At 35.7% G+C, this 22,418-nt stretch overlaps 1 protein-coding gene across 1 annotated transcript in view; it reads right to left on the minus strand.

Annotated features, from left to right (window-relative positions):
- LOC123307104 overlaps positions 1 to 19,714 on the minus strand; it is a 53,776-nt gene extending 34,062 nt beyond the window's left edge. Inside the window, exons 1-4 of the mRNA XM_044889315.1 lie at positions 19,589 to 19,714; positions 16,877 to 16,921; positions 12,353 to 12,626; positions 3,949 to 3,976 (exon numbers count right to left, since the gene is read on the minus strand). Of these exons, the coding sequence (XP_044745250.1) occupies positions 3,949 to 3,976; positions 12,353 to 12,626; positions 16,877 to 16,921; positions 19,589 to 19,691 (450 nt within the window). The 5' untranslated portion in view covers positions 19,692 to 19,714. The remainder of the gene's footprint in view (positions 1 to 3,948; positions 3,977 to 12,352; positions 12,627 to 16,876; positions 16,922 to 19,588) is intronic.
- Positions 19,715 to 22,418: the final 2,704 nt, after the last annotated feature.

Below are 22,418 nucleotides of genomic sequence, written 5' to 3' on the forward strand. Positions count from 1 at the left end.
ATGCCCATTGTGAAAAAATTCGTGAAAAATTCAGACGAATTTTATTGGTGATATTTTGAAGTATTATTTCATTTTTTACACTTGTGTCCTAAGTCTCTTCTGTCAGTTGGTATCCAAATGAGGTATTTCATAAAATCGTGTAAGTTATTAAAAAATAATGAGAACAATACGGCAATCCTAAGTTTCCATTTTCATTAGCACGTAAATATCGAACGAGCCATTATTCTAAACGACACCACATGGTCGAATCAGGATAGATAGGTTTTTTCCCACTGCCTTGCAATAATTCAGCTAACAAACGGTCTAGGGTCGTATTAGGATCTATTTCAGTAAGAATTTTCAATTTTTTTTCAACTTTTTCATTTTGAAAATTTTGTATAGGTGATTTTTGTTGAAACGCTTCATTTCTGTTTGGGTGACTGAAGACATGGAGCTGCATGTTCATTATGATAAAATTTCAATTAAGAGGAGAATATGTTGAATTATGAAATATTTTAACATCCAAATTTTGTTCTCCTGCATCGAAGGCTAATAAATTTTATATACCATGAATATTTTATCGATATTAAAGAAACGCAAATAGAAAGCATTTTGATCGCTCCCGAGCGTATGGTTGTAAAGCAGACACATCTCGCAGTTCTTAAAATATTCACAACTACTTTATGCCCTCAATAACTTCGATGAATATCAAATTCGCAGATTTCTAGCTTCACGCGTTCATATCTCCATCGCGGATGCTGCCAACCGTTGAATATTTGATTGGTCGACGGATTTTAGCGCGGAAGAATCCATTGTGTTTCTGTTCTCTCCGAATCAAATCACATTACGTTCAATTTGGCATATTTTATCGACAGTTCTCCCAGAGGAGACGTAGTCTCGAGTTCAATCAATATAAAATGGGCTTTTATGGCGGGGGGAGCAGGGAGCTTTCCTCTCCTCAAGATGATCGTATAACACAAGTTCGGGTTTCTTATGTGGAACATGTGAGCTCTAAAAAGAGAATTAAATGACGTCCGGATCGATTAAACCGAATGGCTCATGACGAATTTCACCGAAAACCAGCCAAACGGGGGAATACCCTGGAGAAATCGTGTAATAGAACCTTCAGGGAGACGGAGTTCTGAAAATTCAATTTCAAAGGTGTAGTTCGTTGGAGGTGGACAAACTGGAAGTTTAGAGGGTTACCGGGAATGCAATAAAGGCCCGAGGAAGAAGTTGTTCTCGAACGGAGCAGACAGCTTGCTAGTTGGGTTATCAATGCGAAGGCGTGTTTTACACGCGGAGGTGAGAGAAGTCATTTATGCGGTATGGTTTTGGAGAAGGCCGATTTTCAAGCGAGAAATAATACGAAATAAAATAATCGTGAAGACTAAAACCATGGCCAGCATCTACTCTTGCATGCAATGGGCTTTGTGTTGATGCTCAAAATATGTAGGTTGATTGGTTCGTTTTAGATCAAAATATTTGATGATTTTTATATAAATTATGTAAGTATCTGAATTAATTACATAATAAGAATCGTTAGATCATAATGTAAGGAACAGTTACATTTGAAACCCGTTTTAGTTGAAATGCGTTTTTTCTAGATTAAACTACACTGCGCAAAAAAATTAACGCACATTCTGAAAATCTCAATTTTAATGAAAGTTAACTCTACATTGACTTCATAACTTATTTTTTATGTTCTCTCGGGTAGGTTTTGAACCTACCTACTAGTATGAGGTTCATACTCAAAATGAGTGATCTTAAAATGTTCTGATCTAATCCTTCCCAGATTTCTCCGAGTTGGATTCCTAAGTCATTAAGAGTAGCTGGATGATTTTCTGAACTTCTCAGCCTTCTATTGAGGTTGTTCCAAACCTGCTCAATCGGATTGAGATCTGGACTACTTGCTGGCCATTCCATTCGAGAGACTTCAACCTCTTCAAGGTACTCCTGAACGATGCGCGCACGATGGGGTCTGGCATTATCGTCCATAAAAATGAAATTTTCACCAATGTATGGGGCAAATGGCACTACATGCTCTTCAAAAATGTTCCTTATAAAGGTACTTATCAGCATTCATAGCACGACCACTAGGTCTGTGCGAGCAGTCAAGATATTCCACCCCATACCATAATCGATCCTCCCCCGAAACCAGTACTATTCAGGAAATGGCACTGAACATATCTTTCATGTGGACGTCTGTATACAAGGGAACGTCGATCACAATGGTAGAGGCAGAATCTAGACTCATCTGTGAAGAGAACTCTTTCCCAATCGGCCTCTTCCCAATGGATATCTCGCAAAATCCAAACGCACCCTTCGATGGGCTGGGGTAAGAGCTGGGCCTCTTGCCGCGACACGAGGCCTTAAATCATATTCTCTGAGGCGATTTCTTATTGTCTGAGTGCTAATTTGCACCTCATGAGTTTGCTCAAGCTGAATTTGAAGGAGGCGAGCGGTTGCAAACCGTTGTCTCAACGAAGAAACTCTCAAGTAACGTTCTTGAATGACAGTTGTTACCCGCGGTCTACCCTGTCCTGGTCTTCGGACATTCATACCTGTCTCCCTGAATCGCTGCAACATTCTGGACACACTTGTACGGGAAACTCCAAACCTTTCTGCAATTCTTCTGTAAGTCCACCCTTCTTCTCGCAAAACTACCGCTTGGGCACATTCCTCTTGGGTCAAATTGCGTGTTTCGCGTTGCATAGCGATCGAGTGTAGAAAATCAAACCAAAGAAAAACTATTGATCACTAGAATTGATCGAGAACAACTGATTTTAGAATGGAGCCAATACATTCAAAATCTGATAATATCATCTTTTTTTATTCCTGCTGGAAAAAAACATCTGTATTGAAGAAAACCGTTGAAAGAGGATAACATATGCATGCATAATTCTGATAAAAATAATTATCATTGAGAACACCTTCAGTTGTAGAATAAATTTGAGATTTCCATAATGTGCGTTAATTTTTTTGCGCAGAGTAGATTAAACTATATGCCTTTGTTATAACTAAAATTTCTTCAATGAATTTTTTTTTAATATTCATTGAAATTTTTGTTACATATTTTTGCTGTTAGTGTTAGTTGAGAATATGTAATCGGTATATACCTACTAATTTTGTGGGTCGAGTAGATGAGGTATGGGAGAAAATCAGTTGATTTAGAGGGTTAGGAAATCTGACTCAATGAGGGGTCTTTAAATGAGATTTTGAAGCATGATCTCCTCTTAACATGCATTTTCCTGTTTAATTCACTTCAATAGCTCTTTTCTGAAACGAAAAACTATTCTTCAAAGGGAACTGTGCAATTCATAACTTTAACAGCGGGTTTCATAAAACTTTGATTGCCGGATCAACGATTTGAGAGTTACTCGATTTATAAAACGAAATCACTGAAACCTTTTCATTTTTGAATGTATTGAAGATGTAGCAATTGAGAATAATTGAATGGACGTATGAACATCATAATTTGATACGAAAATGATATTTTGAATGATCATGATTGAATTATCGATTGAAAACGAATTGACGTCCATTCGCCAATCAAGCGTTGATTCTCCGATAAAGCTTCATGAAACCTAGAAGAACAATAACTACTTTTTGATCTAGGAACAAGGTTATAATTGGTGTTTATATAATTTATCTTGTCAGCTATAGTTCACTGGAATTTAGCACTGCATTTAGCAAGTGATTTTTTTTTATTATGCCTTTAGAAGTTGCGCAAGCAGTTTCCCATGTGGCGGTTATCTCCATGAGCTCAACATCCATCGATTAAACTGGCCTCCACGTAGCCCCGATCTGAACCCAATTGAGCATGTGTGGAACATGTTAGGGAGGCTTATTCGCAACCGTCCGGTTTTTTTTTTTGGCAGGAGTGTATTTCACGAAATTGCATGCAAAACATTGTTTTTTTATTATTGGGATAACCCGAATTCTCTTAAAATGATTTGTGCCACTTACCGTATGTCCAATTGCTGTCATCCAATCACTGAAAAAAAAATAAGTATTTATTGAAAGGCTGAACTAATGAGCAACTGTGAAAATAAAAATGTGTAATATTTGATACATTACAATCAATACATTACAATATTGATTAATAATCTACACGGCTGTGCACTAATACTTCCCTTGTTTATATAACCCTATAAACAAGGATACTTCTATAACACCGGAGTCTGCCGTAATGAAAATATATATATGCATTTTATTAATTATTGGGACTGAAAATATTTGGTATAGCACAATCTGATTTTGTCAGATGAAGTCCACAGAAAAATCTATGTACAGGGTGGGCAAATTTCGATGTTTTAGCACTACAGTTTTTAAACCAGAGGAGATATACAAAATCTGATACCCCATTCTCGTTCTCTTTTTCTGAGAAACTATCAATTGTAGTAGTCATTTTGGCCACTTTCTTTTGTTTTTGAGTTATAAGCAAAAATTGGAAAAATGGCGATATTGAAATAAATTTATATCTCCGTCAATACTGATGCTAGAGCTCTGAAATTGAAACATTATACAGGCACTTTTTTCCGTAGAATCCAATGGCTTGCTCGCCTTTTTTGCAGGATTTTTGATTACGAAGCTATTCCCCAAAGTTATGTTTTTTTGAATGGGAACACTAGTTTTCTATGCAATTTTTTGAAAGCTTATTTTTTTCTGATTTCAAAAATATATAACATCATATGGTTTGTATCAACATAAATGACAGAAAATGGTCAAAAACCTTTTTTCTCAATATTTCTATGGTTTCAACTTTTGATGAGCACAGAAACATATAGCATCGTATGATTACCACTGTCTCCTTCTATAAGTCTTTTCATTATTATGAAAATTTATTAAATATATCTTGATTTAAATTTTGTGAAAATTGGTAAAAAGCATAGAAAGAATGACATTGCCTGAAGGAGACTGCTTTTGTTATAGGAAACTCTATTTTTCTGTGCTCGTCAAAAGTTGAAACCATAGAAATATTGAGAAAAAAGATTTTTGACCATTTTATATTATTTATATTGATACAAACCATATGATGTTATATATTTTTGAAATCAGCAAAAATTGAGCTTTCAAAAAATTGCACAGAAAACTAGTGTTTCCATTTAAAAAAACATAACTTTGGGTAATAGCTTCGTAATTAAAAATCCTGCAAAAAAGGCGAGCACTCCACTGGATTCTACGGAAAGAAGTGCCTGTATAATGTATCAATTTCAGAGCTCTATCATCAGTATTAGCGGAGATATAAATTTATTTCGATATCGCCATTTTTCCAATTTTTGCTTATAACTCGAAAACAAAAGGAAGTGGCCAAAAATCACTACTACTATTGTGAGTTTCTCAGAAAAAGAGAACGAGAATGGGGTATCAGATTTTGTCTATCTCCTCTGGTTTGAAAGCTGTAGTACTAAAACATCGAAATTTGCCCACCCTGTACAGATGGTAACTATTTAGAGGAAGCTGATTTCATAATAATGAAGAAAACGTTTAGATTGTCCAGTAGAATGGACCTTCGCATTCGCCATTTTGCAACCAACGAATGTAGCTCCAAACGAATGTTTTGAGTTCATTGATGAAGAATCCGTGATTGAATTCAAGTATAAATACCCATCCGACCATCCCTGAACAATCAAAATTTCGAAAAATTGCATGCGCCAGTTTAGATCCTGAAGGCAAAATATGCATCTGAAATTTTTTCCCCCTAGATTTATGAAAAATCTCATTCAATAAAAACACAACTAAGGACTGATGCAAAATTTCGTTAGATCGTATAACAAGAAAATAAAAAAAATAATTAAAATCTTTGACGCTCAAAACATTATTTTGAAACTGAATATTAATTTTCATCGTGATGTGGTTTTCAGTTCTGGCGTGTTTGGAAATACCAGGAAAATATGTTTTTTCCTTTTAGCTTGACATATTGGCGAATTCACTTTCTAGATGGGTGACCGCTCTTGTTATGAATTTCGACAGTGGGCAAACCATATAGACATATTAAATACCGGGTGTCCCAGAGCTTTTAGGCCAGCAAATATCTCAGTTACCTGCGGAAAAAAAAAATTGAAAAAAATACTTGTCGTAGGAGACCATACGCTCTTTCATGCAGCATAGCAAAATCCACCCCCTGACAAACAACCCCCGAGAAACCACCCCTAACTTTTGTTTTTCAAATGGCACCCCCATGTTTGTTGTGCTTCAACTTACAGTTTTTTTCATTTCTCATTCAATGATGTATCATGGTAGCTAGAATGGCATGCAGAATTATGGAAAATAAAAATACAAATGAAATACGAATTTATACGCTCAGCTGTATTGTTACTGCAACATTATACTAAAGAAAATGTTTTATAACATAAATTATAATAAACAAAAAGTTCTAACATTTTATTGACTCTTTTTTTTCAACATCCACTTTTTCTTGTCTCTACAATGTGGACTAATTCGATCAGTCCAATTAACAGTACCCACTAACGAATTCAATTTTATCGAGTGACTATCTTTACAACTACATATTATGATATATCATCGATTGAGAATTAAAAAGAGCTGTCAGTTGAAGCCAAACAAACATGGGGGTGCCATTTGAAAAACAAAAGTTAGGGATGGTTTCTCGGGGGTTGTTTGTCAGGGGGTGGATTTTGCTATGCTGCATGAAAGAGCGTATGGTCTCCTACGACAAGTATTTTTTTCAATTTTTTTTTCCGCAGGTAACTGAGATATCTGCTGGCCTAAAAGCTCTGGGACACCCGGTATAATAAGTCTATGGGGCAAACCCTGACTACACGTCAGGGCTTCCTTTCTATTCTCAGTGAACAATCATAATCAGTTCCACAATTTGTTCCTCAAAATCATCTGTATTGTCGAATACATACAATTTTACCCAATTAAGCATTTTATTGGGTATTGACTACAAAGCTTAAGGGTTCATGACAGTGAGGCTGACACAAGAAATTACAAGAAACCACGCAGTATGTTACATTGTATGATATAATCACCTGAACCTTTATGTGAAACATCTCACGCATTTCAGCCCGTATAGAGTAGATGCCATATTCTATTCTCATGGTTCTGTCTCATTAAAGCTGAAATAAACCGCCAATTATTATTCTGGTGAATAGTTAGTAGCTTCCCTAATTATATCAGCTCAAGCGCTACACGAGCGGCTTCAGGTTTTCCAACCTCAGCATCTAAAATGTGATCGCGAAGCGTTGAAGACGTATTTCATAATGAATGTAACTTTCGTACTTATGCTATACAGAAATTCACACAATTTTGCTTGTAGTCTAGCAGAGAGCGACAGAAAATTTTCAACATGGAGTGTAAGATATTCACAAATGATGTATGGTACTCCATAATATTTATTTTACCTTGTTTATCGAATTTCACCACCCTCCATAGGATTTTTTTTTACCTTTATACGAAATATATAAACAAATTTATAATTAAATAATTAGAGTGTAAATCAGCTGACTAAATCTACTAGTCATAACAATTGACGTAACAATCATCATATGTCATCATATGTGATCACATAATATATGTGATCACATAATAATATATGTGATTATGAACAGTCACATAATGTGACCAGGGTTGTGTGGTTGTAATTAGAATACGAAAATAAGCAAATATTTATACATAATTGAATGATATAATTATATAATCATTATATAATTATAATTATATAGCAATATAATTATAATTCAATTACTGCTTGAAAACGCAACTGAAATTGTTATTTCAAATACTTTGCAGATAGTATTTCAAATACGTGAAGCCTTAAGATACTTTTTTTGAATACGTGCATTGAGCATTCTTATAAATAGTTAACCTCCACAGAAAAAAACGTGGTGTGGCTCACCTTACGGAAGAATTGAAGATGGTAAAAAAACATGTCAGATTTCAGAGGATAAAAGTATTAGGTGTACAAATAAGTTTCCGCGGTTTTTTATAAAAAATTAGGAATTTATTGTAAAGGAAAAGTACATTACGTTTTATTCAAAGTATTTTCCATCATTTGCCACTACTTTTCCCCATCTTTCTGGCAACATTCGGATACCCCGTCGAAAAAACTCTTCATCTTTTGACGCTATCCACAAATCTACCCAATTTTTGGTGTCTTCATATGATGTGAAGCGCTGCTCAGACAGACCATGTGCCATCGACCGGAACAGGTGATAATCAGAAGGGGCTAAGTCTGGTGAATACGGCGGGTGGGGTTAAACTTCCCAGTTGAGTGTTTCCAAGTATGTTTTTACCGGCGCCGCAACATGTGGACGAGCATTATCGTGTAAAAGAATAATAATAAGTTGATTGAACCCAATCGAAGCTACTTTTCAAGAGACTGACAAAACGTACGGATCCAAGGTCACAGCGGTCCTTTGAAAATGCAAAAAAATCGTTACTTGCAGGTACATACTCGAGCGTGTCAGATGGTTAATCTGGGTGTTGCAGACGTGTTGATTCATTACTCTGATGGTAATCAGGAGGATTTTCTTTGTGAGAGTTTGAAGATTATAAGAATGCATTTTTTCAAATATCTCCCTTCCTGTACTTTTAATCGTTTTTGTATTCATTATGAAAATTGTAAATAATAAAATTCTATACCACGTTTGTCTGTAGCAATTTTACATACTCTTAACCGTTTTCGAGTTAGAGGGCGATAAGGGCGATGAGCTTAGTCATACATGCGAAAGGGCAAGGTCAATGTAAAATCCCAGTCTAATGTACATTTATCGCCATATATCTCAAAAACGTTCAAACGTAGAAAAAATTGCTTCAGACAAAATTTGTTGAAAATTCACTTGCTACAACTTTTATAATCAATGCGAAAACGATTTGGAGCCCAAAACAAAATTATTTTTGTATCCCATATGACCATTTTTTTTGTTTCGGTTTGTTGAAATCATCATATTATATTGTTCCCGTTATTCTTGAATCATGAGCTTCAAAATATGAAAAAGAGCCACCGCGCTCGAGAATGTACACCTGACGTTTTTTTTTTGCAAATTTGGCGACCTCCCACACATTTTCGTCACGCTTAAATTGTCAGATTAAGAGAATGTATACTTTTCAACATAAAATCAGCCACATATATTTTAATCGAATATGCATAATGTTTTTTTTTACTATTCTGACAAGCTGTCCTAGACAATTCTCCCTATATACAAGTCTGATTTTTGTTAATTTTGTGATATGCTCGAGTATATCTCGAATTTCTATCTTGGGCACCTCAACTAAACGTTAGTTTCAAGTAAATTCTGTGCATTCACTGTAACCATTACCCATTCTGCAAGTTAACTAGAACGGATGACATGATTGATGATCCAATTCACTACACAGAAATGGATTTGACGTCGGTGAAGAATTTGATCTGATAGTAGTACATATAGTGTCAATAAAAAAAATTTGGAAATTTTTCATTAACTAATTAATTGGCTGTGCTGGATTTGCTCTTTTCTATATTTACATAACCTAACACGGTTTTTTTTATTTGTATTTTGTATTTTGAATGGGAATAATTAAAATATTATTGTATTTTATGATTTGAAATCACGACTTGAAAATATTTTTTATTTTTTCCTCTCTCATTTCGATTACATGTGCGATATTATGTATCTTATTTCTATAAATAGATGCGAAGTATGTAATTTGTCCAGATCTGACTCCTACTATTAATTTTTCACTGTTAGAGGCCATTTTCCGTGGAAGTTGGAGGTTTTAAGAGTTGGTCACTCTTCAACAAAAACACCACCTAAATGAACAGTAGATAGTTGACGTGCTATCATATCAAAAATTTCAATGTAATATCCCTTATTGTTTGAATTTTATCAAAGAAAACTTGAAAGAAGTTTCCATTTTTTGATCCCCATATCTCAAAAAAGTGCATATTTGATCCATAAGATCATCGGGTATTTACCGTCGTCCGTTTTTACCTTAAAACAACGGGATGAAAACTATTCATCAGGTTTTATCCGTACGGTTCCTTTGACGCCATCAGGTTTTTACCGGATGCCCAGAATTAAATGGATATAATGGGACCTTTCACCCGTGTTCAGATTCACTTTCGCATAAAAAAGCAACCCGCCTAAGGTACGTGCGAAAGATCCGAATACACAAATTTCACAAAATCCGTCCACTCTACACAGACAACAAATAAAATAAAGCGCACGATTTGAATCCAAGTCTGACACGCTGGGAAGCAATCGATAAGAAACTCGCATCAAAGTATAAGGACTGAAAAAAGTGTGTTCAGACGGAAGGGCCATTCCATTTACTCTTGACAGGCGGTGTGAGCTTCGAATCCCCCGAAGGAGATAATTTACATTTCATTTTAAGGAGATCAACAAGAAAGCTATGTGAAGCTGGCACCACCAAATGCGAATTTTGAAACAAAAATTTCAGGGTCGTTTGTCCATCCTAGGTCCATGTTTGTCCACCCTTTTTTGTCACTTGTCCAGGTACCGTTCTAGAGATATCGGAAAAAAACTTTTTTCGGTTCATTTTCTGAGCAGTACCCCAAATCGCAAATATTTATAATTGATGGTACAGGTGGTTTGTCCAACGTAAGTCCACTTTTGTTCACCAAATTTTTTCATTAGTCTACCCACAGAGCCATAGAAGTCAATCTATGCAAATTTTGGAATGTGTGAAGTTGGCACCAAAATTTCAGGATCGTTTGTCCATCGTAGGTCCATGTTTGTCCACCTTTTATTTTCATTTGTCCAGGCACAGTTTGATCAAGATAATAATTTGGCAAATTGTTCGGTAGGAATAGATGATATTTGGATCAATTTACTAAAGAAGGAACTGTCATCCGGTAATTTCAAAATCAAATGAATCAACGTTTCTTTGCAGTCTCTGTTTCTGTGTGTTAACAATTAATGTCAAACAAAAACCACAACTCAGAAGATTTTCTAAAAAATAGATTTTTCGTCTGATGAAGGAGTCTGATATAGACTCCGAAACGTTACAGAATTATAATTTCAACGTTATTTATTTTGAGTTCATTGTCAGGCAACAATTTTTTCTAGTTAATTTGCTCCTGACAAATTAGTGCAAGAATTTACGCAGGAGCAAATCGTTGATTTTATTTTTAATTGATTTTGTTTCAGAGATTGGGAGTGAAAACCCTAAAAAGTTTATGAAGAGATGCAGAATCCTCCCAGAATAAATTTCAATCGATATATGAAAAAAGAAGTTGCCAAAACGTATTTTTAATGGTAGGTATAGATCGTTTGTCCAACGTTAGTCCACTTTTGTCCACCCAATTTTTTCATTTTTCCATCCACAGAACCATAGAAATCCTTCTATGCAAATTTTGGAAAGTGTGAAGTTGGCAACCCCAAATGAAAATTTTTGAACCAAAATTTCTAGGACGTTTGACCATCGTAGGTCCATAATTGTCCAACTATTTTTTTTTCATTTGTCCAGGCACCGTTTGAGAGATAGCTTTTTTCAGGATTTTCGAAGGTCAGATTTCGAGTCGTTTATCTCTCAATGAGAATAACCGTGTATGGAAATGTGATAGATATTCTGAAAGAGAGAAAATCTGAGAATTTCATCCATCTCGGCGCAACCGTTCGATCTTGATGAATTTTTAACTGAACCCATCTTTTTCAGGATTTTTCGAAGGTCAGCTTTCGAGTCGTTTATCTCTCAATAGAAGTGACCGTAGAAGGAGATGTAATATATATTCTGAAGGCGCAACGCTTCTAGTAAAAAAATCTGAGAATTTCATTCATCTCGGCGAAACCGTTCGGTCTTGGCAAATCTTCAACTGAACTCATATTTTCAGGATTTTTCGAAGGTCAGCTTTCGAGTCTTTTATCTCTCAATAAAAGTAATCGTAGATGGAAATGTGATACATATTATGAAAGAGAAACTCTTTTAGTAATAAATCTGAGAATTTCATTCATTTAGGTGCAACCGTTCGGTCTTGACAAATTTTTAATTGCATGAACCCATCTTTTTCAGGATTTTTCGAAGGTCAGCTTTCGAGTCTTTTATCTCTCAATAATAATAATAATCGTAGATGAAAATGTGATACATTTTATGAAAGAGAAACTCTTTAAGTAATAAATCTGAGAATTTCATTCATTTAGGTGCAACCGTTCGGTCTTGACGAATTTTTAACTGAACCCATCTTTTTCAGGATTTTTCGAAGGTCAGTTCAACAAGAAATTGCCTCTAAGATTAGATTATTAAGCGGACGATAATGACGTGGTCAATTCAAGTGGTGTAGTAAAATCATTATTAAAATGCCAGACAAGGATGGAAAATACATTCACATTCATTACAGCCGGAGAAAAGAAATGGAAGACTGATTTATCCGAAAGTAGACAAAAGTATCTTCCTTCAAAATACTCACGTAACTTCCGTGGGAGATTGTGCTATTAACCAATGTACATCCTGTGGTCGTCTGGATCCTATGGCTATTAATTGACCTATGTGGCAATTCCGAGGAAATCTTGGTCGTTTCGGTACTTTTCTCGTCCATTCCCCAACTGCCAGGAGGTCTGGCGAATCTCCAATTCGTATCCGACCTCTAGGCCTACTGAGACCTTTGTCTGCGTACCATGCTAATGTAGAGTCCTCGAATAGGACTACCCATTCTTCTGTCCAACCACTACAGAAGAGACCCTCTGAAAATGACGAAAATATTGCCGAATGAGAAATTAGGAAGAAAATATTTCTCAACATTTGACAGTTGACAGTCTGATGAAGGGATATGATAAATATTACATTTATTTACGCCATTCCAATTTAGATCTGACATATTTATGTAGAAACATGCTAACCAACAATTCATTATTATTATTCCTTATGTTTCATATATTATTGATGGGAGCAAAAAACAAGAAACAATTTGAAAAAATATACAGGATGTTTTCAATGGTGAGGCTTTTTTTTACATCAAAATAAATCGTGTCACCAAAAACCGTAGACCTGGTGAGTCTTTGATTTGTAGACATATTCTGATAGTAGATTTTTGGTTGGGGTCAAAAGAAACACTTTTTTCTTTTACCATTTTTTCCAAATCAGCACGGTTTAAAATATACAGGCTGTTGGAAAACCATGAACTAAATGTTATTTTTAGTCTCACAAACAGTTCTATCTTTTTCGAACACAAGATATCACCCACGTTTCCAGTTTTTTTATTATGACCCTTACGTACCATAAAAATACCAAAAATTCGAAAAACCTAATACTTGAAACTAAGTCGGACGCTATATAATGAATGAATATCTGATCGTTTTGTAAAATAAAATTATTCTTCATACTTTCTGTTATAATGCGCCGTTTTCGAGTAATTTGATGTTCAAAAATTAAAAAGTATCTGTGAAATTTGAAAAATTGGGTACTTTGGCTAAATACAAATCTGTTCAAAAGATTCTCAGATATGTAGTGCGACAGATTTAGCTATTTATTCTGAAGGTAATTCTGTTTTTCCAGGGGTGGCACAGCTCCTTATGAAAACTTAAAATCGCCTCATCTTTTTATCAGGACCGAATATAAAAAATGGTGTAGGAAAAAAGTATTTCTTTTGACCCAAGAATCTACTGTTGAAATATTTACACGAGTCACACGAGTGTATATAAAATATTCAAGATGGCGGAGCTATGAGTGTTCCTATGAAAGTAACAGGTAATGAGAGAATCAAGAATCAGAGAGTTTGGTCCTCATCTGCAAACCTTCTCAGTGAATTAATGATCAAGAAAATAAGCCTTGAGAAAAACTTCAGTACAATGCTAAGTAAAAAAAATATTGGGAACGGGAATTCACCGACTACAATCTTTAAGAATATACAATAAAATGGTATACAGATCGTTCTAAAACCGCTACAGGAGCTGGCGCTGGGATTTACGGGGCAAGTACCAAAAGTGTGCACTATCGTTAGGCTCCTGTAGAAGCGTTCTTCAATCGGAAATACTAGCAATCGAAAGATGTCTAGACGTGAATCTAGAAAGAATCTATCAGAAGTGTGATATAGCTAGTCATACAGATAGTCAAGCGGACGTAAAAGCACTGAGCTCCCATGTCATTGATTCAAAGCTGATTTGGCAGTGCCGGAACAAACTCAATGAGGTAGGCAAGAAAAATAAGGTCTTTTTAATCTGGGTTCCCGGTCATTCGGGAATCGTTGGAAAGGAGAAGAACTACAGAACCCTTCTGTAGTATGGAAAAATGCACCCACAAGAAGGAGTTTATGGAGAAGGAGATAGCCGAAAGGGAAAAGCTCTGGCTGAATTTCCTAGGGATGGATTACTTCAAAAACTTCCTTCGGAACTTTGAAACTGCTAGATTCAAAAACTATCTGGATCTCAGTAAGAACCAACTAACACCTACTCACTGGCTTTCTCACAGGACATTGTCGCCTAAAGAAGCATCTGTAGAAAAAGGGTTTGTCGGACACTGACGAGTGTAGATTCTGTGGGGAGGAGGAAGAAACTCCTATTCATCTGGTTACGGAATGCTATGCCATTGCAAGCCAAAGAAAAGAGTACTTTGGACAAGAAACTTGTAGGAGTGAGGAATTAGCCTCGTTGAAGGCGTCTCAGATATTCGACTTCATCAGATCTCTGGAACTGGAAGAAGAGCTGTGAGGGGCGCCATGAGAACAGCTCTGTTAGGGGGCACAATAGACCTTGAGGTCACAGTGAACTGTAACTCCTTCTCACTATATAACACTAAATATATACACTATTTGTCGATGTTTTTGGTTTTAGCCTTTCGTAAATTCGTCAAGTATGCCTCATATTTATAAATATATCTATCGATTGATATGTCGACATGTTAATGGTCATTGCAAGCAAAATACAATCACAGCAAGCTGATTGTGCTGAGAACTCGTCCATGTTTATTAATTTGGTAACACTTTGGACATGAGAAAAATTGCTGCAAAATGGATCCCTAAATGTTTGAATGTTGACCAAAAGCATGCAAGGGTAGAAGCATCGAGTTCGAACTGTGCTCGATTTGAGAATGATGTAGACTTCTTAAACCGAATTGTTACTATGGATGAGACTTGGGTACATTTCTACGATCCAGAAACAAAGCAACAATCGATGGAATGGCGACACTCTGGTTCTCCAAGACGTAACAAGTTTCGTGTCCAAAAATCTGGTGGAAAAGTTCTTGTTGCAGTTTTTTGAGATTGCCATGGAGTAATCATGATTGATTTTGAATTACTAGATCAACCCCCTTATTCACCAGATTTGGCTCCATCCGACTATCATCTCTTTTCCCAACTGAAAAAACTTGTAAAAGGACGTAAATTTTCTTCCAACGAGGAGGTAATAAAAGCTGTGGGGGTCTGGTTTGCAGAGCAAGAAGAAACATTTTTTTGAAAGGTCTAGAGACGTTGCAGGTTCGCTGTAATAAATTGTAGAGGAGAATATGTTGAGTAATAAAATATTTTGTCATTGAAATTTTTTTTGGTTCTATAATAGGCTAAGAATTTTTCAATATACCCTCGTACGTCGGGAAGCATGCAACATCTACAATGGCAGATATCGATGGAAAAATTCTGAAAATAGTCGAGGATAAACCAACAACAAGCACAAGGTGCATAGCTATAGCTACGGACACTGTCGGCTGAAGATTTCCCACATTTTCCCCAACATCACTGACTAGAAAATGCCCCTTTCAATGTCAGACGTAGAAAGTGGTTAGTAATCAATGGGGCTACTCCTCAATATCAAATAAATGTCCGAGACTTTTGAATGTGTTCGCAAGTAGGTGGATAGGATAGATATCCTTAAAACGAGAATCAAAATGATTGAAGTCTTTAAAAAACTCTGACACCATTGGGTTGACAAGTGACTCATATAACAAGTAGAAGAGGAAGCTGAATTCCTCATTATCGTATGTATAGCTTCGAAAGCAGCTACGAAAATGTTCCAATCGTGCCAGCGGCAGCGAACACCCGTTTCGCTCTCAAATCATCCATTAAATCTACTCCAGATGACGGAGTGTTTTCGCAGCAACTGACACAACTCCGAAATGCAATTACAATGGCCATTAAGCTGCAGTTGAAAGGTCTGATCGCGGTACGCTTCACAACGTGTACCTGTCAACGCAAAGGACCTCCAGATAATTTGCCTTTGGTCCCGACTGGGATGCTGGGAAACCCTTCGAGTGGTCGGCAGCGGACTTGGCTGGGAACATCAAAGGGCGCCGAGGTCAATATTTCATAAACAGAGACGCTCTGAAAGGGTTTTAAATGGGTCATCCAAGCACGAGGTGAAACAAAAAGGCAATTAGTCTCGCTCGAAATTCAACGGGAAGAGTACATTGTCGGAAATTCGATAAAACAGATTTTGGACCTTTCAATCACGCGGGAGATGATGGGATTTTTTCTCGTGGAAAGTTACGCGACGGTTATTAACAGGAGGAAATTGGAACTCCGGGTTTCAGATACAATGTAAAGTTGGTATTTGCTTCTGTTAGTTTAGGACCACTTGGGATTTTCCAAGCAGAGCACGCCTCGCTTTGAATTGATCGCCAAATTGATTTTTTCGAAACCCTGCACTCCCACATTTCCATCATCTGATTTCCAATTATTTCGTTTCGAAAATAAAAGCATATGCTCAATAAGAACCGCTTGTTTCAGACGCAGTATTCGTGGAGAACAAATCAGAAGTATCATTCTTGAAATTATTGTTAATGATTACGATGGAATTAAAGATAGAGCTTAAAAGTTGCGTTCTTATATACCTGTATACAGGGAGTCTTTGACTCGTAGATTCTTGAGGTCAAAGGAAATTCATTCTTCTGCCTGGGATATTTCGATGAGTTACTTGAAAACATAGATATGGTAGACTGCCAACTCATATTAAAATTTAAAATCACCTTATTCGAAAATTTCTTTTAGAAGTTTTACCATACTTACTTCTATATCTCAGAAGGTAGCCTCCTTTCACTTGTTTATTGAGACCTGAAAATATAAAATTATGAATCAATGGTCATCCGAAATAGTTCAAATAAAAATTTCAATTTATGAGATTCAAAATTAACACAGTGTGTGGGGAGAGCTGTTTGTTTTTGCCTCGTAAAAGTGATAACATATTGACAAGAGAATTTTTCCAAACATAATGTTTCGAAATTATCATGGGAAATGAAATAATCCGAATGCCAGAAATTAATATTGGATTTGCTGAGTCAATGATTCTGTCACTGAGTACCTAAATATAAAAATTGCCTTGAATTATTGTATGTATAAGAGAAAATTAGGAAGAGAATAAAATGCTGAAAAATCAAGTTCTTTGGAATAGTTATTCAAACCTCCTGTTGAAAATATGCTTGTTTTGCTATTTTTCTTCGAGCTATAATAGAAGGTATAAGCGGTAGGAGCAAGCATAAAAAAGAAATACCAATAAGTATTATATATAATAATTGAGTGCCACATTAAGACAAGCACATGTAGATAATAATAAAAGGAGACAGGTGACTGGACAAGGGAGTAGACGTTGTTGAGCTATTTCACAACAGGCAAACTATTGAATTTGTGTCAATAGAGACAATGAACTACTTTCGTGCAATTTCAGCTTTTATTCGACTTCTGGCCTAGACTAGTATCAAATGGTCCATCAAAATAGTTCTCTTCCCAAAACACAACGCGACCTTTCAGTCGAATATTATGATAAAATTGGCGATGATGTCGAGGAAATATTATGAGTCCATCTATTAGACAAAAATATTTGAATTACTGGTTTGTTACACAATATATAGTAGAAATTGTTCAGAAATAAAAACATTTAGGAAGAAATTTATCGAGAATTCAAGGATGTCGATTCTTCACAGGAATTAGACCTAACTCCATAAAGGTTTACACTTTCACTTTCTCCGAAGGACAATCCACAGAGAAAGAGCGATAATAACGTATGTGCTAACAAAGCCTTGTGGCCATTTACTAAGTGTTCAATGCTCCATAAACAATTTACAAATGTCTGCATTATAATAAAATGAATCTCTTCGCTCAACAACGCCGTAACTTGAAATTTGGCAGTTTTGAGTTACTATCCGGAAAATAATTGAAAATTCATTTAAAAAAAAAATATATCCACTGACCGCGCTCCTGGATAAATGACATTTTGGGATTACGAAGTTGTGGCAAATATTCCACTGTCCAATCGAACAGGTTTGATTAATTGAAATAGTTTTTACATACAGGATTGGAAATGAAAAATTTACAAACGTCTGTTTTTACGAAAGTTCATAGTTTCCGCCTTCATCGAAAAGATGGCAGCACTTAACGAACGTATTTTTTCAATTTCACCAGGATACGAATTGTAGCCAATGGCAATACTTTTCGAGAAATTTTTTCATGTGGAAATTCATAGAAGAGATAATTGCACCTCGGAAAGTTAATAACATAAATGAATATTTGTTCTTCAATGAGGAAAATTTTTTTTTTTGTTCGACGAATAAAAACCTTTCCGAGATGATGAATTGATTGAATTCAATAATAATGAAAACCCCATATATATTAGTGGTTACTGACGTAAGATATTCATTTTCTCTTTTTGAACTGAGCACTAAACCGGTGACCTCTAAATACAAATTTCATGTTCAGATCAATAATTCTGATATTTCATGAATAGTATCTAGTATTGTTAGTTGTCATTGTTCCATCACCAATATGAAATGTCAAAATTATATAACGGAACATCGAATTTCAGTTTCCTTCTGTGGTTTCCGGAAGTGACCACTAATCAAGCTTTTCGAAATTGCTGTTTTTCCTATTTTAGGTTTTTCCTTGATTATTATCAAAGTTTAATTTCAGGTACCTATAGGTTCCTCTTTTTACGTAGAATCGATAGAATAAATAAAAAATCAAGGTTGTAATTTGAAAAAATTTGGTTTCAATGAATTTGATTTGTCCAACTTGATGATTTTCTCATCAGCATGTACTTTTCAGCAGCAAACAGGAAACAGTATAATAATGAAAAGTTAAAAATATCCAAAAAATCACGACCTCCAGTTTTCAAAATCTTTTCCATAAGAATCTTAATCATTCATGAAACGTTGGATTTAAACAAGGTATGGTATACCTACTGTTGAAATTTGCAATTTGAGATATGCGCAATAACTATGTCTCAAATACACAAAATTTTAATAGCACATCTCGACCAATTTCTGAGCAAGAAATAAATATAAATTTTTTGTCAGTTTTCGGGAAGAAATTCAACACCATGTTTCACGAACAACGAATCATTTGCGGACAAAAGTTAGGAAGCAAACTGTGAATATCTTTTTATGCAGAATCAACGCTTATTCACGAACATCCTGTAGATAAAATAGAGGGTCAAAAATACAGCTAGGAGACTAACAGAATTTTTCAGGATTTTTTTTTTACGCCGTTGATTTCTCTTCATTTATCACTAATTTTTGGGCTTCAAAATGCATCGCCTCATGCAAGCCAAGAAAACCGACGGCGTTTTTCTTTTATTTTCTCGGAATCCACACGTGGATAATAAAAATTTATTGGAATTATGACATATTTTTTCATGTTCGATCGCAAGGGAATGATTGGTGGATAGTAAATCAAACTTTCCCAACTACCCCCTAATATAAACGGGCTCCAGGTGGAGGCGTAACTCACAGTTCTGGTTGTGGACGTCTTGGATCGTGGGTGGCCCCCGGGACATGCACAACGCGAACATCGCGGAAACTGCTGAAACACTGTTCCCGAATCCAGAAACCATTTCAGGATACTTGTTCACGCCCAGAGGAATAGGCCATGCGTCTACCCCGCGACGTTGGCCGCTGCTGAACTCATTGATAGAGGCTGGAAGATACTGGAGGACCGGAGTTGGGGTAGGTTTGGAGTACAGTGAGCCGAACGAGGGGAGAATTTTCAGTGGAAGTGCCACGAGTGGCTGGATTTCCGCGATCGTCGAGACGAAGAAGAGCACTCGCTTCAGCATCCCCAAAAAGTAGAGTTTGTGGAATACAGGAGGAGATTTCAAATTTCAGCGTCAGTCAGCGCGAGAAATAGGGGTGGAAAAAATACTGCCATTGAAATTTGCGTCTTTATATTTTGTTGGAGGTCAACCTAAGACATCTTTGTGTCTTCATCAGGCTTCATCACGCATACGGTTTTGACCATTATTGATAATATTATTTCATTTTCGAAAACATATTTTTTTATAATATTTTTTCTAATTAATAATGTTTTATCTGTGGGTTATAAAAATTTATTTTAAAAATAATTATTTTTACTGAAGATTCACTGCTATCTATGTGGAGGTTATACTTAATTGCTAAACACGTTTCAACAAAATTTCCTATTTTGTATGGATATGGCGTATCCCTTGAAAGATATAGGTACTAATTTAAAATACACTGCTCAAAAATTGGGATCATGTACCTATACATTTCTCTTCTTTATTGTCACTTTCTTTAAGTTATCATTACTTTATCCTGATTCAATACTCAATAATCTTCTTTTATACTTTAGGCTGAACAGCATATAGTCGTCACACAAAATATTCACATATAGGGTGACAATTTGAAAACTTGTCAGTCCAATTATGTCACGACAAGGATGATTTCAGAGAAAATGCCGGAACAGGTCAATTTCTATTCGTAGGGGGACATAATTTGAGCAGAACTGTAAGCCGAAATCTCCTCAACCCTAGGTGTAGGAGGTGTCACCCCTAAATTCTCAATAGGGAATAGGGGATGAGCTATACCTCATTTGAGAGATCACTTGACCCTCTATGGTTTGCAAATTTTTATTGAGTCCTTGAAGTAGTTACAGGGGCTGATAATTTGAAAACTTGCCAGGCCAATTATGTCTAGACAAGGATGTTTTCAGAGAAAATGCCGGAACAGGTCAATTTTCATTCGGAGGAGGACATGTTTCTAGCAGAATTGTAAGCCAAAATCTCTTCATTGTAGGGGTTGTCACCCCCAAATTCTCAATAGGGAAAAGAGGGTGAGCTATAGATACCTCAATTGGAAGACAATATAGTATTATGTAGAGGGACATATTGTCTTCCAATTGAGGTTTATCTCACCCTCTATTCCGTATGAAGAATTTAGGGGTGAGAGCCCCTACACCTTTGAGGAGGTTTCAGGACATTTTTACTTACAATTCTTCTAGAAACATGTCCCCCTCCGAATAAAAATTGACCTGTTTGGCATTTTTTCTGAAAACATCCTTGTTGAGACATAATTGGCCTGGCAAGTTTTCAAATTGTCACCTCCTGTAACAACTTCAAGGAATCAATAAAAATTTGCAAACCATAGTATTCATGAAGAGGGATAAGTTATCTTTCAATTGAGGTGAATCTCACCCTCTATTCCCTATGAAGAATTTAGGGGTGATAGTCGTCAGTGGATTCTACGTAGAAAAATGCCTGTAGAAGGTTCAAGTTTTAGATAAAACTTGATAAAGAGTTTTGAGAACTTTTCGGAAGCGTCAAAATCTAATACATAACTCAAAAACGAAGAATCGTAGGAGGCTTTGGTTTTCGCCATTCTTTGTTTTTCTGAAAAAGAGCTGGGAAATGTGTCATCCGTTTTCTTCTAGCTGTTATAGTTTTCGAGATCCCCTCAGTAGACAGCGAATTTTGCCCACTCTGAATAAAGATCGTTTTTTTTCTATTCTGACAGGCTATCCTTCATTCAATTTTTTTCACTCTTATTCAAACCTAGAATTTCTCAGGTTTTCTATTGAGAATGTTTTCAATAAAACTCACCAATTTTTTCTGAAGAAAACAAAAACGTTTACTGAAAATACTGGTATAATTTATCGAAATAAATATCTTGCAGTTATCATATAAACTTAAATAACATGCATTTTGAAATTGGTGAAGTTATACAGGGTGTTTCCTAATTGAATGTCAATATTTATGGGGGTGATTTTTGGGCCATTTTAAGAAAAAAACTTTATATGAACATATGTCCTAAACGTCTTACCTTTTGAGATACAGGGTGCTATTATTTAGACAGTCAGTGGCACGCCACTGACTGTATTCAACTATGAGCAAATTTGATTTCTTGAATTTTTGTAGTCCGACGCTCGGGTTTCATCTAAAAAAATAAAATCTACGTATGTCTTTGTATGGTGATATTGTCATATGTATGTACTAAGGATATTTTTATGATCATGCAGAGAAACGGATTTTATTTTTTTAAGCGGAAGCCGTGAATCGGATTGAAAAAAGTCAAGTGATCGAGTTTGGTAAGAAATGATTGGGAATTTCAAAAATAGTTTTTATTTCAGGAAAAATCTATGGCGTACCATCAATGTCTGCCAAAATAGGTAAGTCAAATTACGTACGAACGCCACTGGTGGAAATTAAGAAAAAAGTGATTCATTAAAAAATGCCTCTTGATTCATAGTACACATGTATGACAAATTTCATTGAAATAATTGAAGTGGTATTGTAGATATTGATAATAAATGATTATTTTTGAAAACT

The sequence above is a fragment of the Coccinella septempunctata genome, chromosome 2 (genome assembly GCF_907165205.1).
Source record: "Coccinella septempunctata chromosome 2, icCocSept1.1, whole genome shotgun sequence".
Taxonomy (NCBI): Eukaryota; Metazoa; Arthropoda; class Insecta; order Coleoptera; family Coccinellidae; genus Coccinella; species Coccinella septempunctata.